We start from the raw sequence: 18,706 nt of genomic DNA, 5'->3' as shown, positions 1-18,706 counted from the left end.
GAAGGAAACGACCGAACGAGCGGACCTGCCTTCCTCTCACTATCGGGTCCCGCACGTAGGAGGTCCCATCTGTCATAGAGTATTTCCGAAGCTGAACGAGTGAGGAAAGTTTGGCTGCATCTAACGGCCACGGTGAAAAGCGGGCTGGACGCGGGTGAAACGAGCGGATCAGATGCATTTGCCCCTCTCAGGTGCCTTGCATGCCCGAGTAGTCTAGGAACATTTATAGAAGAAATTCGGCCGTGGAGAAACCACTAAGGGGTTGTCGTGGATCTTTCGAAGTGGTGTGGTGGTCCAGCGTGGTATACATTTGAGCAGCAAGGGAGGGGAGGGGTGTACTCGAAGATGAAGATGAAAAGATGATTCAACGGCCAATGGATGTAGTATCGGGGTACATGGGAGAGCGGAGGAGCTGCTCTTGGGTGGCAGTGTAGCAACGGTCATAGTGCAATGACGTGCGGGGGGGTGGAGGGTGGGGAGGACTAAAGGTAATTCCACAACACTCATATCTTATCTTATCTGATTTAATGGGCACATGTTCACAACTTGGGAGGACTACTACGTACTCAAGAATTGGTATACCCTGGCGTGGCAATTTGGTGGGGGTGGGGGAGCTTGCTCAAGCGGGTTAAGAGTCACGCCTCCATCTGCAATGGTGATAGACATCGGGTCACAAGAGCCGGTTGGAGGGCCCAACAACCAGTGAGACAAGAACTATGACCGAACTGGTGGTGTGTGTGTGGTTAAAGGGACCGGTTGTTGTCTCGTGTGAGGTACCTTGTTGTTGAAACGAACTCCTAAATCCTACCATTTTACGCTTTTTTTCCTTGTGTCGCCCCAGTCGGGCGACGCAGGAGGTAAAGGCTAGCTGCCTCTAGCCATGGTCCCTCCTCACCCCTTTTGCCGCTAGTGGTGGTTGTCATCGTGCAAAGGTTGTGCTACAGACGGTGACAAAAGGTCTTCTCTGTCATTTTGGTGTTGTGCCGCGGAGTTTGTAGTGCTTTACGCCGAGGCAGCACAGAGGACCCACAAGGAAGGCAAATATGGCATGCAGAGAGTCAGGGCCAGCCCATAGGGCGGGGCGCTCGCCCTGGGGCCTCGGGAGCTAGGGCCCTACCTCAAGATTTTTTTGCATACTTAGTACGTTTATACTTATATTTTGGTTGTAGAGTTTGCAATAATTCTAGAAAATATAAATGCCCTAAGCTATGGTTTACTATGCCTCTTATCAAACATATACTTCAATATTTACACTTAGAACCTACCCGTTTAGAATAATTCTATAAAATATACAAGGTCTAAGCTGTAGCTTACCATGCATCTACTCCAATTCCATTAAAAAAATATTTTTATATTTAAAAATATTCTTTTCTGAAGACACGATTTCTCTCAAACCTTTCCAAATTTCTAGAACAACACCAACCCTCATAAATTTTCCGTGATTACTTCTAGAGATAATATTGAAAGTTCAGAGATGGTAAACCTAGAGGGGTGAATAGGTTTCTACGGATTTTAATTCTTTCTTTGCAATATTAGGTTTTGCGGAATATAAACTAATGCATACTAGGTGAAGCAACCTATATGAGGATACAAGTAACTCGAGCACGAATGCTCTCACAGGCAGTTATATCACAAGTAAGGAGTTCGGTTAGGGATAACCGATAGCACGCGGTGACGAGAGTTTATTCCCGTGTTCCCTTCCTTTGCAAGAAGGTACGCCACGTTTGGAGGGGTGGAGGTCCCACGAAGGATTCCTCATGCCACGAAGGCTCACCCTATTCTCCGGAGCCTATCCCATGAAGGAATAGCTCACTCACTTGTGGTAGACTTTCAGGTAGCCTCCAAACCTTCACAATCTTGTCAGGAGCAAATCCACAGTCCAGATGCTTCCGGACCTCTCTTGCCCACCTAGGGTTTCCAAGGAACCCTAGAGAGCAAGTTTCTTGATGAATACAAGGGGGAATAAGATTTGGCTTGGTAGAACAGTAGATCGGGTCCTCGTCTATCGTTTCCCCGGAGGGATTTGAGTTTGGGTGGAGGAGGAGGGAGATTTGAGCCTTTTGGTGTTTCTAACAATGGAGTATGAAATAGAGAGCTCAAGAACAGCTTGTAGTGTAGTGTCTACCCTTTCAGAGGTAGAAGAAGGGGTATATATAGTGTCACTTGAAATGTGGCCGTTGACAACTTGCCACCTCAGCTTTCTCCCCGAGAATCCCGGTCAACCGGACCAGGGACCGGGCCGTCCGGCGCAGGGCCCGGCCCGACCGGGCCAGGGACCGGACCAACCGGTCCAAACCGGGCGGCTGACCGGACCGAGACCAGATCAGGGAATTGTCGCGCAATAGTCCTCCCGGATGGCATCAGCGCAGGAGTCGGTTGGCGTCGGGGCGCCCGGCCCTGCACCCGGTCCGACTGGGCGGCTGACCGGAAGTGCCCGGTCCAAACCGGGTGGCTGACCGGGCCGTGACCGGGGCAGATCAGTGTCCTGCAGTAGCCCTCCCGGATGGCATCAGTGCAGGGGTCGGTTGGCGCCGGGGCGCCCGGCCCTGCGCCCGGTTCGACCGGGCGGCTGACCGGAACTGGCCGGTCCGACCGGGTCTCTGACCGGCAGGATGCAGTAGATCCCTTTTTGATTATTGTCGAAGTGGGGGGTCTACTTTAGCCTTCTTGTTCCATTGATACACCATTTATGCCTCTTTGGCTAATATCTGGGATTAACCTTACAAACATGTATTAGGCCAAACACTCTAGCACGGTGTCATTGTTACCAAAATAATGGATAAGGGTAAAATACCCTTACAGTCTCCCCCTTTTTGGTATACGATGACAAATCGAGCTAGGGTCACATATAGATATTATGATAAGCTTTAAACCTTGATTCCATATAAGATATTACGACAGCTCCCCCATAATGTGTGCACTTGGAGAATTTGCGTTTGAATGCAAAGTGCACCATTTGTGGAATATGAGAAGCTCCCCCGATATCTTTAGGAAACAAGCATGGTATGGACATGTATATCAAGATATATAAGCATAAAGCTTGATCGTCCTAATAGAGTGATTAAGCATACAAATACCTGTCCATACATGAATTATTCAAAGTAGCAAATGGTTCTTGAGAAAGCAAAGCAAATAAGCACAAGCCAAATAAGAAGCAAATAAAGTAACAACCATGGCTTGTGCCAACCAAAGAACCCATGATCCTAGACTCTACTCTGTTCTCCCCCTTTGGCATCGGAACACCAAAAAGGCGAAGAAAAGAGTAGGGATGCTAGCGCTCCCATCAGTAGAACTCGGACCAGTGGGTGGAGAGCTATCGCCATCACGCTCGTCATCATCATCCTCGCCATCATCATCCTCATCACCTTCATTCTCTTCATCATCATCATCACCATCAGCAGGGGCACGAGCAGGTCTAGGAGGAAGACCACCATGAGCATACATAGAGAAGTCAAAGTTCTGGAACATCTCATCACTAATGGGAGGCATCTCCCAAGCTGGTGCAACCACAGGCTCCATCTGAGGTCCAGAAGGACGAACAGGGGCATTCCTTGCAGCCATGAACTCATTTTGGCGCCTCCTGGTCTCCTGGTTCAAGGCAAGACTTTGATGTGCAACATCATTGGTATTCTTGCACATCTGCCACAGGCTAGTGAGAAAGCGAGAGGCACCGCGATTGGGGCGCCTAGAGTAGCTGGAGCTAGCTGCAGGATCATGTCTTTCCTTGGAACGGTGCTCAGAGGGCATCATGTATGGGATTTCCGATCGAGTGTCCTGAGTGGGGAACTTGAAAGGTTCCATCTTGATCATTTGATCTTGCTTGTTGTGGGGAGAAGGTGCCACCTTGTTGATGAGCCGCTGAATGTATTGAGCATAGTTTGGAGTTATGCGGCCCCGAACAGAATGCCTCAGTTCACAATAAATGAGATCACAACCATCAATTTCCCTTATGTTCTCAGGACGGCAATAGTACATCAGATTCATGTGGTAGTTACGGCATTCACTGGAGTCACCTGACTTGCTGATGAGATTCTCACGAAACATCTTGGCAAGCACAAGATAGGAGTAATACATCCCAGAGATAGTGGGAGGACCAGCTGTAGGTTGCGAGGGATAGCAGAAGGAAATGTCACCTTTAGTGAACTTATCCTGAGAATGAATCTTGAACCCACGAGCACGGCCACCACCAAAACCCATGGCGTCACAGAACTGAGAATAGGTGCATGAGTACTTCTCTTTGCCAGTCATCCAAGTCATAGTGCAATCATAATCATCATGAAAGAATATTGTGCAATGGAATTGACGGACAAGAATTGGACAATAGCGGCCTTCTCCCTTTTCATCACCGGGCTTCAAGCACACAAGATCATACAGCCCCATACTCTTCAAGGTGTCAACCACAAAGTGGTACTTGGTGGCTTCATGCAAGGCAAGCTTTTCCTTGTTGATGGCCTTGGGCATCACAATGGTACCATTCTTCATACACTCTCTAGAGTTGTAGAAATCTTCCCATATGCTTGCTTGAGTGTTGGTCCAGAAAAACTTGTCCCCACCTGTGTAAATCCGTTCCTCAAAGCGATACGGATTTTCCTCCCTAACACTTCTCCAATCACCAAGATGTGTTGTGCAAAGAAAGCAAAGTCGGTAGCAATGTCACTAGTTGAAGTCATCTCTTCATCTTCTTCAATTTCATAGACTTCTTCTCTTCCATGGTCAGCTCTAGCTTTGAGGGCAAGGTTGTGTGAGGCTTCATCAACACGGTTCATTGCCATGAGCCTTTTTCCTGACTTGGCCATGTTCTCATTGGCTGCCACATAGGAGACTAGATCATCGACATTCAGATCGGCACTCTTGGTAATGATTTGGAAGCTGAGTGCAGGGTTGGTGTCTTCTTGCTTGACTGCAATCATGGCAATGACCTTGGACTTTATGAATGCTTCATTCATCTCAAAGTCGTCATTGTACTTCTCACATCCAAGACCCTTGACCTTCACTCTAAGAGCACCAAGCCTTGCATAGGCATCGGCCACAAATTCTCCTTTTCTTATCATGAACATAATGGCCTCTTGCTTTGCAGACTCGTAAAGAGCCGATTGGATCAAATCGGTTCCCCCTTGGAGTACTACGATCCGATCCCACAACTCTTTAGCGGAGTAAATGTCATTGACTTGATCAAGGAGCTTGCGGTTGATGCCACTCCTAATCTTGTCACGTGCGGAGGCATTGAGTTGACGGTTGTAGAGTGGAGGTCAACCGAGCGGGATCTTGTGGCTTCCGGTATCCATCAACAATGATCTCCCATAGCTCCACACTGCAGCTGCGAATATGATATTCCATAGAAGATTTCCAAAAGGGAAAGTGAGTTCCATCAAAATGGGGAACATTCCCACTATGGTTTATATGAGGCATGGGTGAAGTGTTTTTGGGATAGTCATGATTTACTTGATGAAAACCTTCCGGAGGAACCCAAGTCTCACTAGAGGTTCCACTAGTCAGGTTCTTAAGCATGGCAGTCATTTGTGCCATTTGGCTTTGTACTTCATCCTCCTTTTTCTTTTTCTCGGCATCATATGCCAACAATCTGGATTTCATTTCTTTAACCCAAAGGTTAGAGTCTTCATCCAGACCCTCGAATAGTTTATCCATCTCACTCTTAAAGCTGTGAAGCCTTAATAAGAGTTCAGGCTCTGATATTAATTGAAAGTTCAGAGATGGTAAACCTAGAGGAGGGGGGGTGAATAGGTTTCTACATATTTTAATTATTTCTTTGCAATATTAGGCTTTGCGGAATATAAAGATGAGCCTAATGCAAACTAGGTGAAGCAACCTATATGAGGATACAAGTAACTCGAGCATGAAGGCTCTCATAGACAATTATATCACAAGTAAGGAGTTCGGTTAGAGATAACCGATAGCGTGCGGAGACGAGAGTTTATTCCTGTGTTCCCTTCCTTTGCAAGAAGGTACGTCACGTTTGGAGGGGTGGAGGTCCCACGAACGATTCCCCACGCCTCCAAACCTTATTCTCCGGAGCCTATCCCACGAAGGAATAGCTGACTCACTTGTGGTAAGGAACTTGGAGATCCTTTCCTCTGCATAATGTAAAAAACTTGGAGAACATAAACTTATTAAAAAAATGAATTAGTGCTAGGAGGAACTAGACACTAAATGATATCGTAGAAGCGGGACCTCGGCATGAGAATTCTGGAATTCTCATGCCGAGGTCCCGCTTCTACGATATCATTTAGTGTCTAGTTCCTCCTAGCACTAATTCATTTTTTTAGACGTGGGCTTAGTCCAGTGGTTGGGGTCGCAGTGGCACACCCTAACGACCGAAGTTCGATTCCTTCGGAATTGTCACGCCAAGTCTCGCTTCTACTATATCAAAAAGTGTCTAGTTCCTCCTAGACACGGTTTCATTTTAAAGAGGATGTGGGCATAGCCCTGTGATTGGGGTCGCAGTGGCACACCCCAACGACCAAAGTTCAAATCCTGTCAGGAACAAATTTCTGGAATTCTCACGCCGAAGTCCCGCTTCTACTATATCATTTAGTGTCTAGTTCCTCCTAGCACTAATTCATTTTTGAGAACATAAACATATTATACCTTACACACATACCACACCGGCCACGTTATACCAGGATGACATGCAGGTGGCAAGGTGAAGCTCGCCTATCCATCTAGCACAACAAACTTCAAAGCCAAATATGGCGGCCAGGAGAAAGAGAAAACACTGATTTAGCTAAGTTATGAGCCTCTCCGTATTGTGTTCCCGTCGCTCGTGGCTGAGACTTGATGAGAGGAACAGTTGCTGTCTCATCTTGATCTCCTTAAGCAGAGCACCATATCTGGGACAATGACCATCGTGCAAATTATTAATCACTTCCAAACAATCAGTTGATATATGAATATGCTGCTCATTGAGATCATTAGCTTAGCTAAAGACAAGGCCTCGACACATGCCAATGCTTCTAAGCTTGCTGGATCAGTAAACCCTTCGATCACTCTTGCCGACGCCCCAACGGAAGGTCTATTCACAGTTTAGTTTCACCAGACCATCCGTGGGCCAAATCCAACGAATTGGACCACTCCGACTGCTGGAGTGCTGGTCGGGCTTTTCCTTCCGCGGAAAAGCAGTGTCTAGATCAGAGAGAAATCTGTTTATAAAACCCGAGTGTAGAGATAGGGCTCTAAGAGCATCTTCACCGGCGGCCTCGATAGCAATTTGGGAGCCGGGGCGAAAATGGGCTCGCACCGGCGCGGCCAAAACGCCGCCGGCCAATTTTGGAGCCCAATAGAATCGCCGGTAATCCCGTGCCGGCCCCTTCGCCAAGGGTACGAATCGGGCGCGCCGGCGCCTCGCGGAACGACGGTTCTCGCGGGTGGGGGCGCCTTGTCAGCGAGGGGACGCGGCAGTTTGCATCGGAAACGACGCGGGAAGGTTGGTCATCGGCGTTAATGGCCTCCCGCACTGAAGCCAAAACGGCGAGGACGGTGACTGACCACGCGGTGTCCACCTACCTCACCCACATGCCTTCAATGCGCGTCTGCCGTCTTCCTTAAAACCACACCAGCGCGCACTCCTCTCTTTTCCCCGCCGTCCATCCCTAGCCGCCGCCGTCTTCAACCTCCGCGCGAACCACCACCCGCACGCGAACGTGATGGCGCACAACGACCAGGCCGGCGACAGCGGCGACGGCATGCTCCGCTCGACGGAGCTGTCGTTCGACGAAGCCGACTGCTGTACTGGCACCGCATCCCCGTGCCAGTGCAGTACAAGTTGTCGCACGGCTGGCACGTCTCCAACGGCGGCTTTGCCGTGCCGCTACCGCAGCCGAGAGGACCACAGACGTGGGCCCTCGCCAGGCAACGATGGGCCGAGATGACGCCGGAGGAGAGGAGCCTCCCGGAGAATGCCCTCGACAGCCCGTCCTGGGAAGAGCGCTTCGGCCGCGAGCGCGCCGTCGAGCTCGCACCGACGGACAATCCCTCGGGCCGCCGCTTCAACAACGTCGCTCGCCATGCCTGGTGGTACGGCCGCTCCGTCGACGACACATTCCGCGAGTACGGTCTGCGTCCACGCATCCGCGGGCACCGGGAGCCGGTCTACTTCCCATGGTTGCCGTCGCCTACCACGCAGAGGGCACCGAAACGGACCGCGGCGTCCGGAACCTCACGCACCGGATCGTCCGCCATCGGGCGCACGCGCCTCCTTCCGGAGGCGTCGTCATCCGCGACGACGCGAGGCACGCCTCCTCTGCTCGGCTTGTCGGACGACGGGGTCGGGCCGCCGCTCCCGCGTCAAGGAGGAGGACGCCTCGCCACCACTTCCGCCGGCGAAGAAGAAATGGTGGGAGAAAGAGGCCGAGGCGCAGGCGGCCCTCTGTGGCGACGGCGACGAGGAGGAGTTCCCCGGCCAGAACTTCATCCTCGGCCGCTTCGTCGACGAGGACTACCGTCACATCGCGATCGACCCGCGGCGGTGTGGTCCGCCAGGGACCACGGCGCCAACTTCGTCGACCTCGCCGGACCATCGGAGCTGTCGGCGCCAAAGGAGGAGAAGGCCGACGACGAGGAGGCCGACGACACCGACAGCTGGTCCTTCGGGACGTCCAACGGCGACGACCTCGACTTCAGTGCCTTCGACTCCCCGCACCGCTAGATGTTTATTTTTATTTTTTTAGTTTGAATTCGCGTTAAATTTGTACAAATTTCGTTCGAACTTCGTATGAATATCGTTTTCAACATTTAAATTTGATTTTCAAAATCTATCGGGGGCGCCGGTTTGGGGGCGCCGGTGTGGGAGCAGCGTCCCTAAATAGAGGATGATGTGCCGGCGTCCCCCAAATGGAGGTGCCGACGCCTATTTAGGGGCTACCGGTGGAGATGCTCTAAACCTAGTTTTCATGAATTGATTTCCTTCTAGCCTTCCAAACTGCTCAGAGAGTAACAAGCACTCGGGTAAAATAATTATGGTTGAGATATTGTTGCATAAAGAATAACCATTGCCGAGGGTTTTGGATTTGATTCATCTTCATTCATCAAAGCCCACACACACAATGCCATAGTACACTCAATTAAAGAGTGTTTCCAAGCGTCATTTGCTCCACATAGCGAGCATGATGGCACCGTTGCCATTTCCCTATGATTTAGGACATCTCCCGTATGAAGAGAGAACCTTGCAAGTCTCCAAGCGAAGACTCTCTGATTTTACTTGGAACTTTGGTCATCCACAATGAACACCATTGTTTCTTTTGATTTGTTGCCTGATCCACCAGCACCATTGTCAAACCAATTTTCTCACTGCAGCTTTGTTTCAACTAACATTGATCCCTATCTACGTCATCTCATTTTTTTTTTTTACAAAAGAGCTATGCCATCTCATTAAGCCCACAACTAACATATTTCTCTAAGCATGCATGCAACCCAACATTAGTGATTTCCGTTACTTTTTTGTTTCTTTTCTTTAAATAAATTATTACTTGCAGTCATGGTTTCGCAAATTTAACCAGATAACAGGACATTAATATTAAACAGTATACTACTAGAATTCAAGTCATGAGTACACGGTTACACTCCATAGTTTCAGATATATACTTAACATAGCACTGTCAGGCAACCTGAGATGACTCCCGCTAGGCGCTAGCTAACAACAGCCTCGCTGGAAGATCATTCCATCGCTGGAGAAAACCCACGCATTGGATAGCCTTTCAGAAATGGCGACCAGGCCACCGTGACTTGCATCTTGCATAAGCCAACATCAAGCTCACCCAGACTTCTACCAGCCTCCAACGGTTTAAAGAAGGTCTTAGCCTCAGCAACCTTGTCACAACCTCGAAGCAACAAGGCAGAAACCATCAGCTGCCCAAGCCTCTCGACAGATACAACACGACGTGAGAGTTCCACCATGCCATCGGCAGCAGCCACTTTCTCCTCGCCTGAATCGAGCAGCAAGACTTCCATCTGAGGCAGACTGGCAGTACCTGCGGTGAACTGGCCGCGGAACCCAGCTGGCCATGATCCCTCGATGACCTGGACTGTTATAGTGGCCTCGACAGAAGAGACGATGATACCGTATGCCAGCTCCAGAGTGCTGAGCTTGCTGCTGTAGCTTCTGCTGCTCACAATCGATTCGAGTGGTTCATAGTGATTGCAACGCTTGATTAGGAGGCTTAGATCCTTGTCCTCGGATTCCGAACTGCCCTTCACTTTCAACACAGCGTCAATGTACACAGATCCATACTCGTGCACAACAGCACGGACGGGACCTGTCAGGACTAAATTCCGATCCTGCATACAATACCATTGATCAAGTAGTGCTTCAAGCATTCCTACGGGAAACATTTATTTTAAAGAAATGAAAGTGTCGATGGTTATCTAATCTGTTCATCAAGTTGAACTTAATTATAGTGATTCGAACTGAAAATATGTGGGAGGCTAATGACAGGAAAAACGACTTAGGTCGGGGAGGGCAATTTGCCAAGAGCAAATACACTAAGTTGCATCATCAATGATATTTAAACCAGGCCTTCAAACTGAAGGAACCCCTTTCGATAAATGACAAGTAAACTGAAGTAAAAAAAAAACTAGGTAAACAGTGAACAGCACAATCTTAAAAACATAACTGTGGCAAGTCACACTTCAGAAGGGGACACCTATCTCTACTACTATTAAAAGAGATAGAGCAGCAGATCCAAACGATCTGGGCCATCTGATCACATAATCCAATGATCCAGATTACCAGAAAAACAGTGTTAGACGCCCCTGATCCCACGACTAGCAAATCAATAGAATCAAACTGCTATGGACGGTTTTCTCCAAACGCCCCGCAACCCACTCCCTACGCACCGAGCTGCACGCCCCCGCCGCCGCGCACGCCGACATCCGCATTCGCCCTGCATGTTTCGATTTTGTAGCTGCTACAACATCCTAAAGCACTGCCCCCACGCCCGCAGTCCGCCATCGCACTGCACGCCGCCGACCGCATTCCATAGCACCCGCCTGGCGCCGCAGGCCGCCCGCACACTGCCCTGACCAACCTCGCCCTGCCCGACGCAAATTGGGCTGCCCCCAGAGCATTGCACGCAGCCGACCACGCCTTTCATGACGGGATCTGGGCTGCCCCCACGCCGTCTAGGTCCTCCAAGGCCAGCTCTCAACCGCGTCCAGATCCAGGCCAGCACGTCCCACTCATCCTTCTCCAATCCTTGTGTGTTTATTTTCAGATAAGCTATGTTCAGCTACCAGGTATGTCACAGAACTCCAAAAAATGTAGATATCATACAATCAGATAACTCAGTCTCTCAGACCCTGGTTACAGGATGCCCAAAAAAGAGAAATTTTAAGCATTACATCCCTTGCATCATGTATGCCATACTCTTTCCTGATTGTCTGATTCTTGAGGACAAGGTGGTGGTCTACTGAGTAGTATAAGATATCCCTTGATTCAGAGAACCATGCTTTAAATGTCTCTTGTTGAATTTTGATTGGTACTACAATTATATTCTCTCGCTAATAGTACCAACGTGCTAATTTAGACACAAAAAAAAGTCACCTACAAAAAAGTGCTTTAGTTGCATTTTTCTGTAAAAAAGTGCAATTGCACTTTTCTAGCAGACAGTTGCACTTTTCTAGGGTGACTGAGACTTAAGAAAATCTCAGTCAACTGAGACATATGCACACCCCCACATATTAATTCTCTATTTCCCGAATGACATGCTACTGTGACTAGAAAATGATCAACCAACATATTAATCAATGTTATTACCAGTAGCTTTTTCTGGATATGTCATCCTCCAAACGTACATGCAAAAAAAAGTTATTGGATGAACACAGTTGCTGCGTTGAACTGCTTATTATTATGTGAATATACAGTAAAATGTGTCATATATGCCGATCCAAAAGAGGCCGAGAGGCAGAGGAAGAGATAGTGGTATACAAAAATAAAGACGAGATTTCAAAACACAGGCGCCAAGTATGAGAGCTTAAAAACAGAGAATGACGCCTATCATTTCCGATACCACAGTTGGTAGGCTTGATTGTATGTTGAGCAAAAAAACGGAGTATATACAAAGACAATGTATAGCCCACCAACAAAAGAAGGCTGCAGCCTGGAGTGGTCTTAATTGTCAAAAAGTGTCAAAATCAAGAGCGATGCCCTCACTGATTTCACAGCATACCCCATAGAGCAACGTAACCAACACATGTAAATGGCACATAAACCCGATTTAAGTCAATATTGTAAAAATGGTCTATGGCTTAATTGTTTCATGTGTGGTTGCAGGGGTATATTCGCATGCAAGCCCATAGAGTATTGATCTTGGGTGTATGTGGGATAGTACCTCAACTTGCACTGATGCACATGGTAAGAGCCTTGAACATTCAGAGCTTGATTCTCAATACTGTGTACTTTACCAATTGGCATAAGCTGACAGAACAAGCTATCTATTTCTCCTGCGCATCGCCACCTGCCGCCAGATTCTCATGGCTGAGGCGCTCTCGCCACCGTACTTGTCTATGCGGTCGCCCCGGCGGGCCGAGAAGGCAGGGCATACCAAGCTGCCTATTCACCACCGTGCATGGCTGATGCCTATGACTACACATCGATGGTAGACCTAAGTATTCCAGATCCATAACTCAGGTTTACTCTCCTTCTAAATTAAGCCTCCATGCAAGTGTCTTAATTCACTCGCAACTATGTTGTGCAAGGCATGTCCAATTATCCTAATTTTTTCTGACATATTAATTAATCATTGGCTCTTTCTGTCATATCATGAGATCTCTATTTCTTTCAGTTGATTTCTTTTCATTTTATTATCCGTCTGACAGAGTCTACATGAGGTTCTACAACTTTGTTCTAAGATCCACCTCTGTAGTTTATAATCCATTATTTTTTCCCTTACGTTCATCATTCTTTTTACAACGTGACCCATGGTCACTAGCACTCAAGGCCTATCCATCCTTATAGAAGGGAGCTGCGAGCCGCAAACCCAGCTAAGAGGGACTCGAGCTGGGCTGATAGCTGAGCTGAACTCCAACTCGAGCTAACCACCTGACCCTCTGGTCAGTCTCTCAGCTCATTGTTGGTTTATAAATTACTATACATGAGTAGATGAACCTAACTTATTTCCATGGATAATTATTACAGCGATATTATGGTTAGTATCTTGCCGTGACAAATTTAGCATTGTTTTGTGATCAATCTGCAGGAACAGACTAAAGATCAGGTGCCATATTAGTGCACGGTGATAATGATGTTTAATTTTTATTTGCTATAAATCTTTGGTTCAGTACGGGGTAGAGATATTGTAATAGCTAGATAAATGCTTTGTACCTATGATTAATATTCGGAAGTCTTTTGTACAATGATAAAATATTCCATCCTGCATTATTTACCATATTTTTCCACCAACTTAAATAGTATGGACAGTTTGTTTTCACTACAAACATACTAGCATATACATGCACATTTACATTCTTTCTATATCTGAGCTTATAATTTATCTACATTCTTTCTAGATGCGAGCTTATAATTTATCTTCTAATGTCAACATCGTTTTTTTTTCATTTGATCATGATTTCTAAATGAGGAACAATGGTTATATTCACAATTATTTTCTTATCTATTAATATGATGCATTTCACAGTTTTTTATCTGCAAGATGATTTATGCAGTGTTTAGACAAACCAGTAACATAGATTAATCCATTTTTCCCATAGCAGAGGCACATTCAGGAGCAGGAGCAAAAGCGGTGTTGGAGGCCATTAATCGGACATGGTAAGTCGGAGAAGTGTTTTATACCTGAAGGCAAGGATCTGTTTCTGAAGTGGTTTATATACATGAAGGCCATTAATAAGACATGGTAAGTCAAAGAAATTATTTCTCTCACTCTTCTCCGCTTCTAAATCTGAAAACTGCTCTTCATTTTTCTGAAACTGCTCTGTATTCAACGAATTTTCCTTGTAGTTATGCAACTGTTGGCTACTAGCAGCAAGGAAAAATAATTATGTGTCATCTGCTAGAACTGTTTCACCCTTCGTGGAGAAATAGTAGCAGTAACGCCACATGTAGTCATCACCGTTTTGTCTCAACAGGATAGTGAGCCAATGAATCATCAGGTCTCTTCTCAGGACGCTCCTCTCCTCCATGGATGTAAAATATTATTCCTTTGGTTCTTGATTGATTTTTATTGAAGTGAACCTCAATGATTTTGATGAAATAAAAACAGTATGTGTAAATTAGAAATTTTCTATGTAGGAATTTGTATTAATCTCTCACAGGATCGCCAAGGTAAAAATTCAAAATTTGAAAAAGACAACACAACAAAGAATAGCAAATTCATAAGAATACACGTGTGCACGTGCGCATTTACTAGTAACTATCAAACATAAGAAAATAAAAGATTGATCTCAAAACAGATTGAGGGACCCGAGCAATGTGCCATACAGAAAATAAAACTAGGCCCATCTGCTCCCAAGTCAATGTTTGCTTACACCTGACCAAGGTACCTAACTATTGATCACCCCTGTTTTCTGATATGTTGCACGAAGATATGAGCATGACTAAGTTGACATCCAAAGCATATTTCAAACTCATCCACCAGCAAGTACGCGCAAACAGTTCATGGAAGGACCAACTTAAGTCAACATACAAAAAACTAGGTGGAATGCAACACAGTTCATGTACACACTTGTTGTTCACATGTAGCCTCTTAGAATTTAGATATTAACATGTCCAATGAATTTTCCTAAACCAAAAATCTGTGTTGTATTCCTCAAAAAAATCTGTGTTGTGTACTTTTCATATTGAACTTTTCTTAATCAAATGCTTTCAATATGTTCTTTGACATGTTTTCAATCTGCTACAACGTGAATGTGTTCAGTGGTCAAACATAAGCTGCAGCGGACATTATTAACAGTAAAGATTGAATTAGACAGCACAGCAAGAAACAAATAAAGAACCTGTTGGGTGAGGGATTGGCAGTTGTCCCTTGTCCGGCAGAAGATAATATTGCGATTATGATCCAGGGCATCACGCATGGAGATCATGCCAAACACATCAAGGGGACACTGTAAACCACCAGCTATTTCCGTAATCTTGACTGAGAAGATCTGTACGGTACTCGGGTTGCAAGTGAGGTGAGGCATTGGGTTGTCCGTGAAACGCATGCAGGGGATAGGAGCTGTGTGTACATGAGATTTAGATTCAGTAAAAAGATAACACATGGATGAACCGATATAATCCAATCTACAATTGTTATCAGTTTTACAATACTACAACTGTACATCTATATGTCTAGATAATGGTGAAACCCAACTTGTAGGAACATCAATTGATCAACATAAGTTTTTTGAGGGTAAACAGTGGGAGAGTTTCCCACTCCAATTTTTATTAAGTATAAGAGGGTCTGTACAAAGACAAGATATTTACAAATAGTATATATATAACATCAAAAGCACTTAATTGGTTTATAGTGCTTAGCCAATCCTGAAATTGTTGCGGAAAAAATCCTTCATCTTGTGGCTAACTAGGGCAAGCTCTTGGAAGTAAATTGATTCTTGAAAATCTTGGTGTTCCGAAAATCCATATACTCTAAGAGGCAGGTATATAATAATTTCAATAAGAAAAGGTAGATTAAGCTTTGAGTTTAACATCTTCAAAAGTTTCCAAGACAGATAACTCAATCAACTGATCAACATAGGTACAGTGAAAATGAAATTAAGGTTAAGATATCAAGTACCTTTTCTTCTGAAAGAAAAGTGCAGAAGAAATTACTTACTGGTGTCCTCGAAAGAGCCGTACTGACTGGACCATTTATCGTACCAGCTCCGGCGGTACTCGCTATAATCCAGTTCAGACCGGTCTTCTTGGTTCGGATCCGGCGGAGGCGGCGGTGCCCGCGCCTGCTCCGCTTCTGACGCTAGTAACTTGGCGTACATCCGCTCGGAGATCTCGTGCAGCACCCTGATCTCCCTCGCCCTATCTTCCCGCACGAACTCCATCCGCTCCTGCTCCGTGAGCTCCTCCACCACAATCGGCTCCATGCCGGGGTTCTCCTTGTTCCGCCTCGCCACCGCTTGGTCCAGCCTTAAGTCTTCGACCAGCTTCGACAAAGGATCTGTCTCTTGCCCGTGAAATGGCACCGCCTGTGAATCCGCTGAAATCTTCCCCGACACTTTCTTTTCCCTTGCCTGCTTTTTCCCCGCCCCATCGGCCTCAGCCAGACGTTCTCTCTTTCTCCCCGCCTCCTCCATTTCCATCTCCATATCACCAGAGATCGGCAAGTTCTACTATCCTCGCCGCCGTAACCGCTAGCAAACCCTACTTCCTTTTCACCTAAGGAAGGGAGGGAAACCTGAAATATGATGATATTCAGCAATTAGTTAACTATATACAATGTCCCTGAGCCTGCTTGAGTCCTGAACAAACTGCAGCATTCCTAAACTGCTGTATTTGCTGAATGTTGCTGCCCACCCTACTGTGTGGGGGCTGTTAGTTTTGGTCTAAATGCTTTCTATGAGCTGCACCATCTGGAAATGCAGATTGCTAGTGGAACATTTTAGGAATCGGTTATCATCCCGTTTCTGATATTTGCTACTGCGGATTTCTTGTAGTTTTAGCTGAAACTATAATACTCTTGAGTTCACGTTCGATGCAGAATATTTTTCAACTATACAAGCGAGCTTTGAACTTTCGGTTGATCTCGTTATATGCTTGCTACTCCTGTGAGGCCAATGTTATCACGGAGGTACTCAATGAATTTAAAATCGAACATGTATAGGAACGCAACTTTAAACTTGGGCATCCTTTATTCCCGCCGCGTTAGCTCTTACCACTCCATGATCGCGAAACTAATCTAGGGCTTGGCATTAGCCGATCGATTCTCCCATCCCCAACTCACTGAACCCCCGGTGCGCCCACGCGCGTGGCGAGGACGAACCCGAGCTCGCAGTTTCTCCGCCGCCCCGCCCCTGATGGCCTGATCCCTGAAGATCCGCCACCCCCACTTTCTGGTGCAGACGGGCTCTGGAATCTGTGAGGTATGAAAGCTTACCTCCGTGTATGGTAGGATCGATCAGAGAGTCGCCGGGCGAAGCACGTGCGATGCCGTCGGCGGCGGCGGCTGGGAACGGCTGCTAGCTAGCGGCGTTGCGGTGGTTCGGCCGGCGAGGCTCTGGCCATGGCGAGCGGCAGGGATGAGGGGTGCGGTGGCAGACCGTGGTGGTTACGGGACGATCATGGCCGGCACGTCGGCCCGTTTGGCTTGCGGGGCTGAAAAAGGCCTGTTTTCCTGTTTTCTGTTTCCAGCGTAGATACTGTCCAAACATATTGGAAAATTTTGAAAAAATCCAGAAAATAGTAGTAATATTATGCAAAGATTTTATATGGCATAAAAAGAGATTTATTATTTGTTGACTCATTAAAAACTCTGACATCCTGAGATAAGAAAAAAAGAGTACACCCACCCTAAAAATCTAAACTACATTGCCGGTTACTCATCCCTCTTAACATGCATCATGTGGTGCCTCACCAAGGGGATGTGCCCTACTGCGCGGTGGAGATTAAACTCTTGTTGGCATCTATTGGACATAACTTTACACATGTTAGCATACATATGTGCACAATTAACCAAAGTTAGATAGGTTTATCTAAAAGCTAGGAGTAGAAGGTCTGGAAGTTTATTTATGAGATAATACTTCTATTTGAAAATTCAGAACATTCTTTTATCAAATTCTGCAATATAACACCATTTATATTTTGATGGAATAGACTGAGCATATTCTCCTCGAACTATCACTAAGTTCTAAACCATAAAACATGAACGATATTTATCTTCTTTACAATGGTGTTTCCTCGGTTTCAAAGAAGATGTTTCAATTTTTTTCGAATAGTATTTATCTTCTTTAGATATTTAAATAAAATCAAGTTGCAATTAAGATCTTCAAATTGCAAAGCAGAATTACATAACTTGAGTGAGAACTAAGTTTTTTTTACCATCAATACCATATATTTAAAGTAGGAAATAGTAATGGTAGAGATACACGAGATATATACAACGATTACAAAATAAATCCTAAAAGAAACGACCGATTCTTCGGAGTCTTCAAACTCTTTGTTATTCCAAGACACAATCTTGTACTTTCGGTGGAAAAGTGACATAAATGCCAAATCAAAGACATGTAAATACCAACGATGGTTCTTCCGTACTTTTAATTTGAGCTACAATGTTAAATCTACATACACGCGCTAAATCAATCAACATCAGCAAGAGTACCAACACCAGTTTCAAGGAAAAATAGTTGAACAGCCTAGTCGATGTCGATGGGTGTCGACAATACGAATCATCATTGTCAAGATCGTGAAAGCTGGGACAAATATTGCGAGGAAAATCCTCTTCACATCATCCTCTGCTAGAAATGCTTTTACCAGGCTAGAGTTGCTCTGCAAAGTTTGTCCAAAATATCCGCCCAAGGAAAAACTCGACTTGAAGTTTTTCGCAGCAAACCCCAAACCCCAAAATATCCGCCTACTTCCTTTTCACCTGAGGAAGGGAGGGAAGAACCTGAAATATGATGATATTCAGCAATTAGTTAACTATATACTATGTCCCTGAGCCTGCTTGAGTCCTGAAGAAACTGCAGCATTCCTAAACTGCTGTATTTGGTGAATTTTGCTGCCGACCCCACGGTGTGGGGGCTGTTAGTT

At 46.1% G+C, this 18,706-nt stretch overlaps 1 protein-coding gene across 1 annotated transcript; it reads right to left on the bottom strand.

Moving 5' to 3' along the window:
- Window positions 1-9,503: 9,503 nt before the first annotated feature.
- On the bottom strand, window positions 9,504-16,351 carry LOC127300196 (uncharacterized). Its single transcript, XM_051330282.2, has 3 exons — window positions 15,780-16,351; window positions 14,962-15,182; window positions 9,504-10,290 (listed from the first exon to the last, which is right to left on the bottom strand). The coding sequence occupies exons 1-3, from the start codon at window positions 16,264-16,266 to the stop codon at window positions 9,670-9,672; spliced, it is 1,329 nt and encodes a 442-aa protein (XP_051186242.1). The 5' UTR covers window positions 16,267-16,351; the 3' UTR covers window positions 9,504-9,669.
- Between the last annotated feature and the right edge of the window lie 2,355 nt (window positions 16,352-18,706).

The sequence above is a fragment of the Lolium perenne genome, chromosome 5 (genome assembly GCF_019359855.2).
Source record: "Lolium perenne isolate Kyuss_39 chromosome 5, Kyuss_2.0, whole genome shotgun sequence".
Lineage (NCBI taxonomy): Eukaryota > Viridiplantae > Streptophyta > Magnoliopsida > Poales > Poaceae > Lolium > Lolium perenne.
This window is presented reverse-complemented; position numbering and strand designations above follow the sequence as displayed.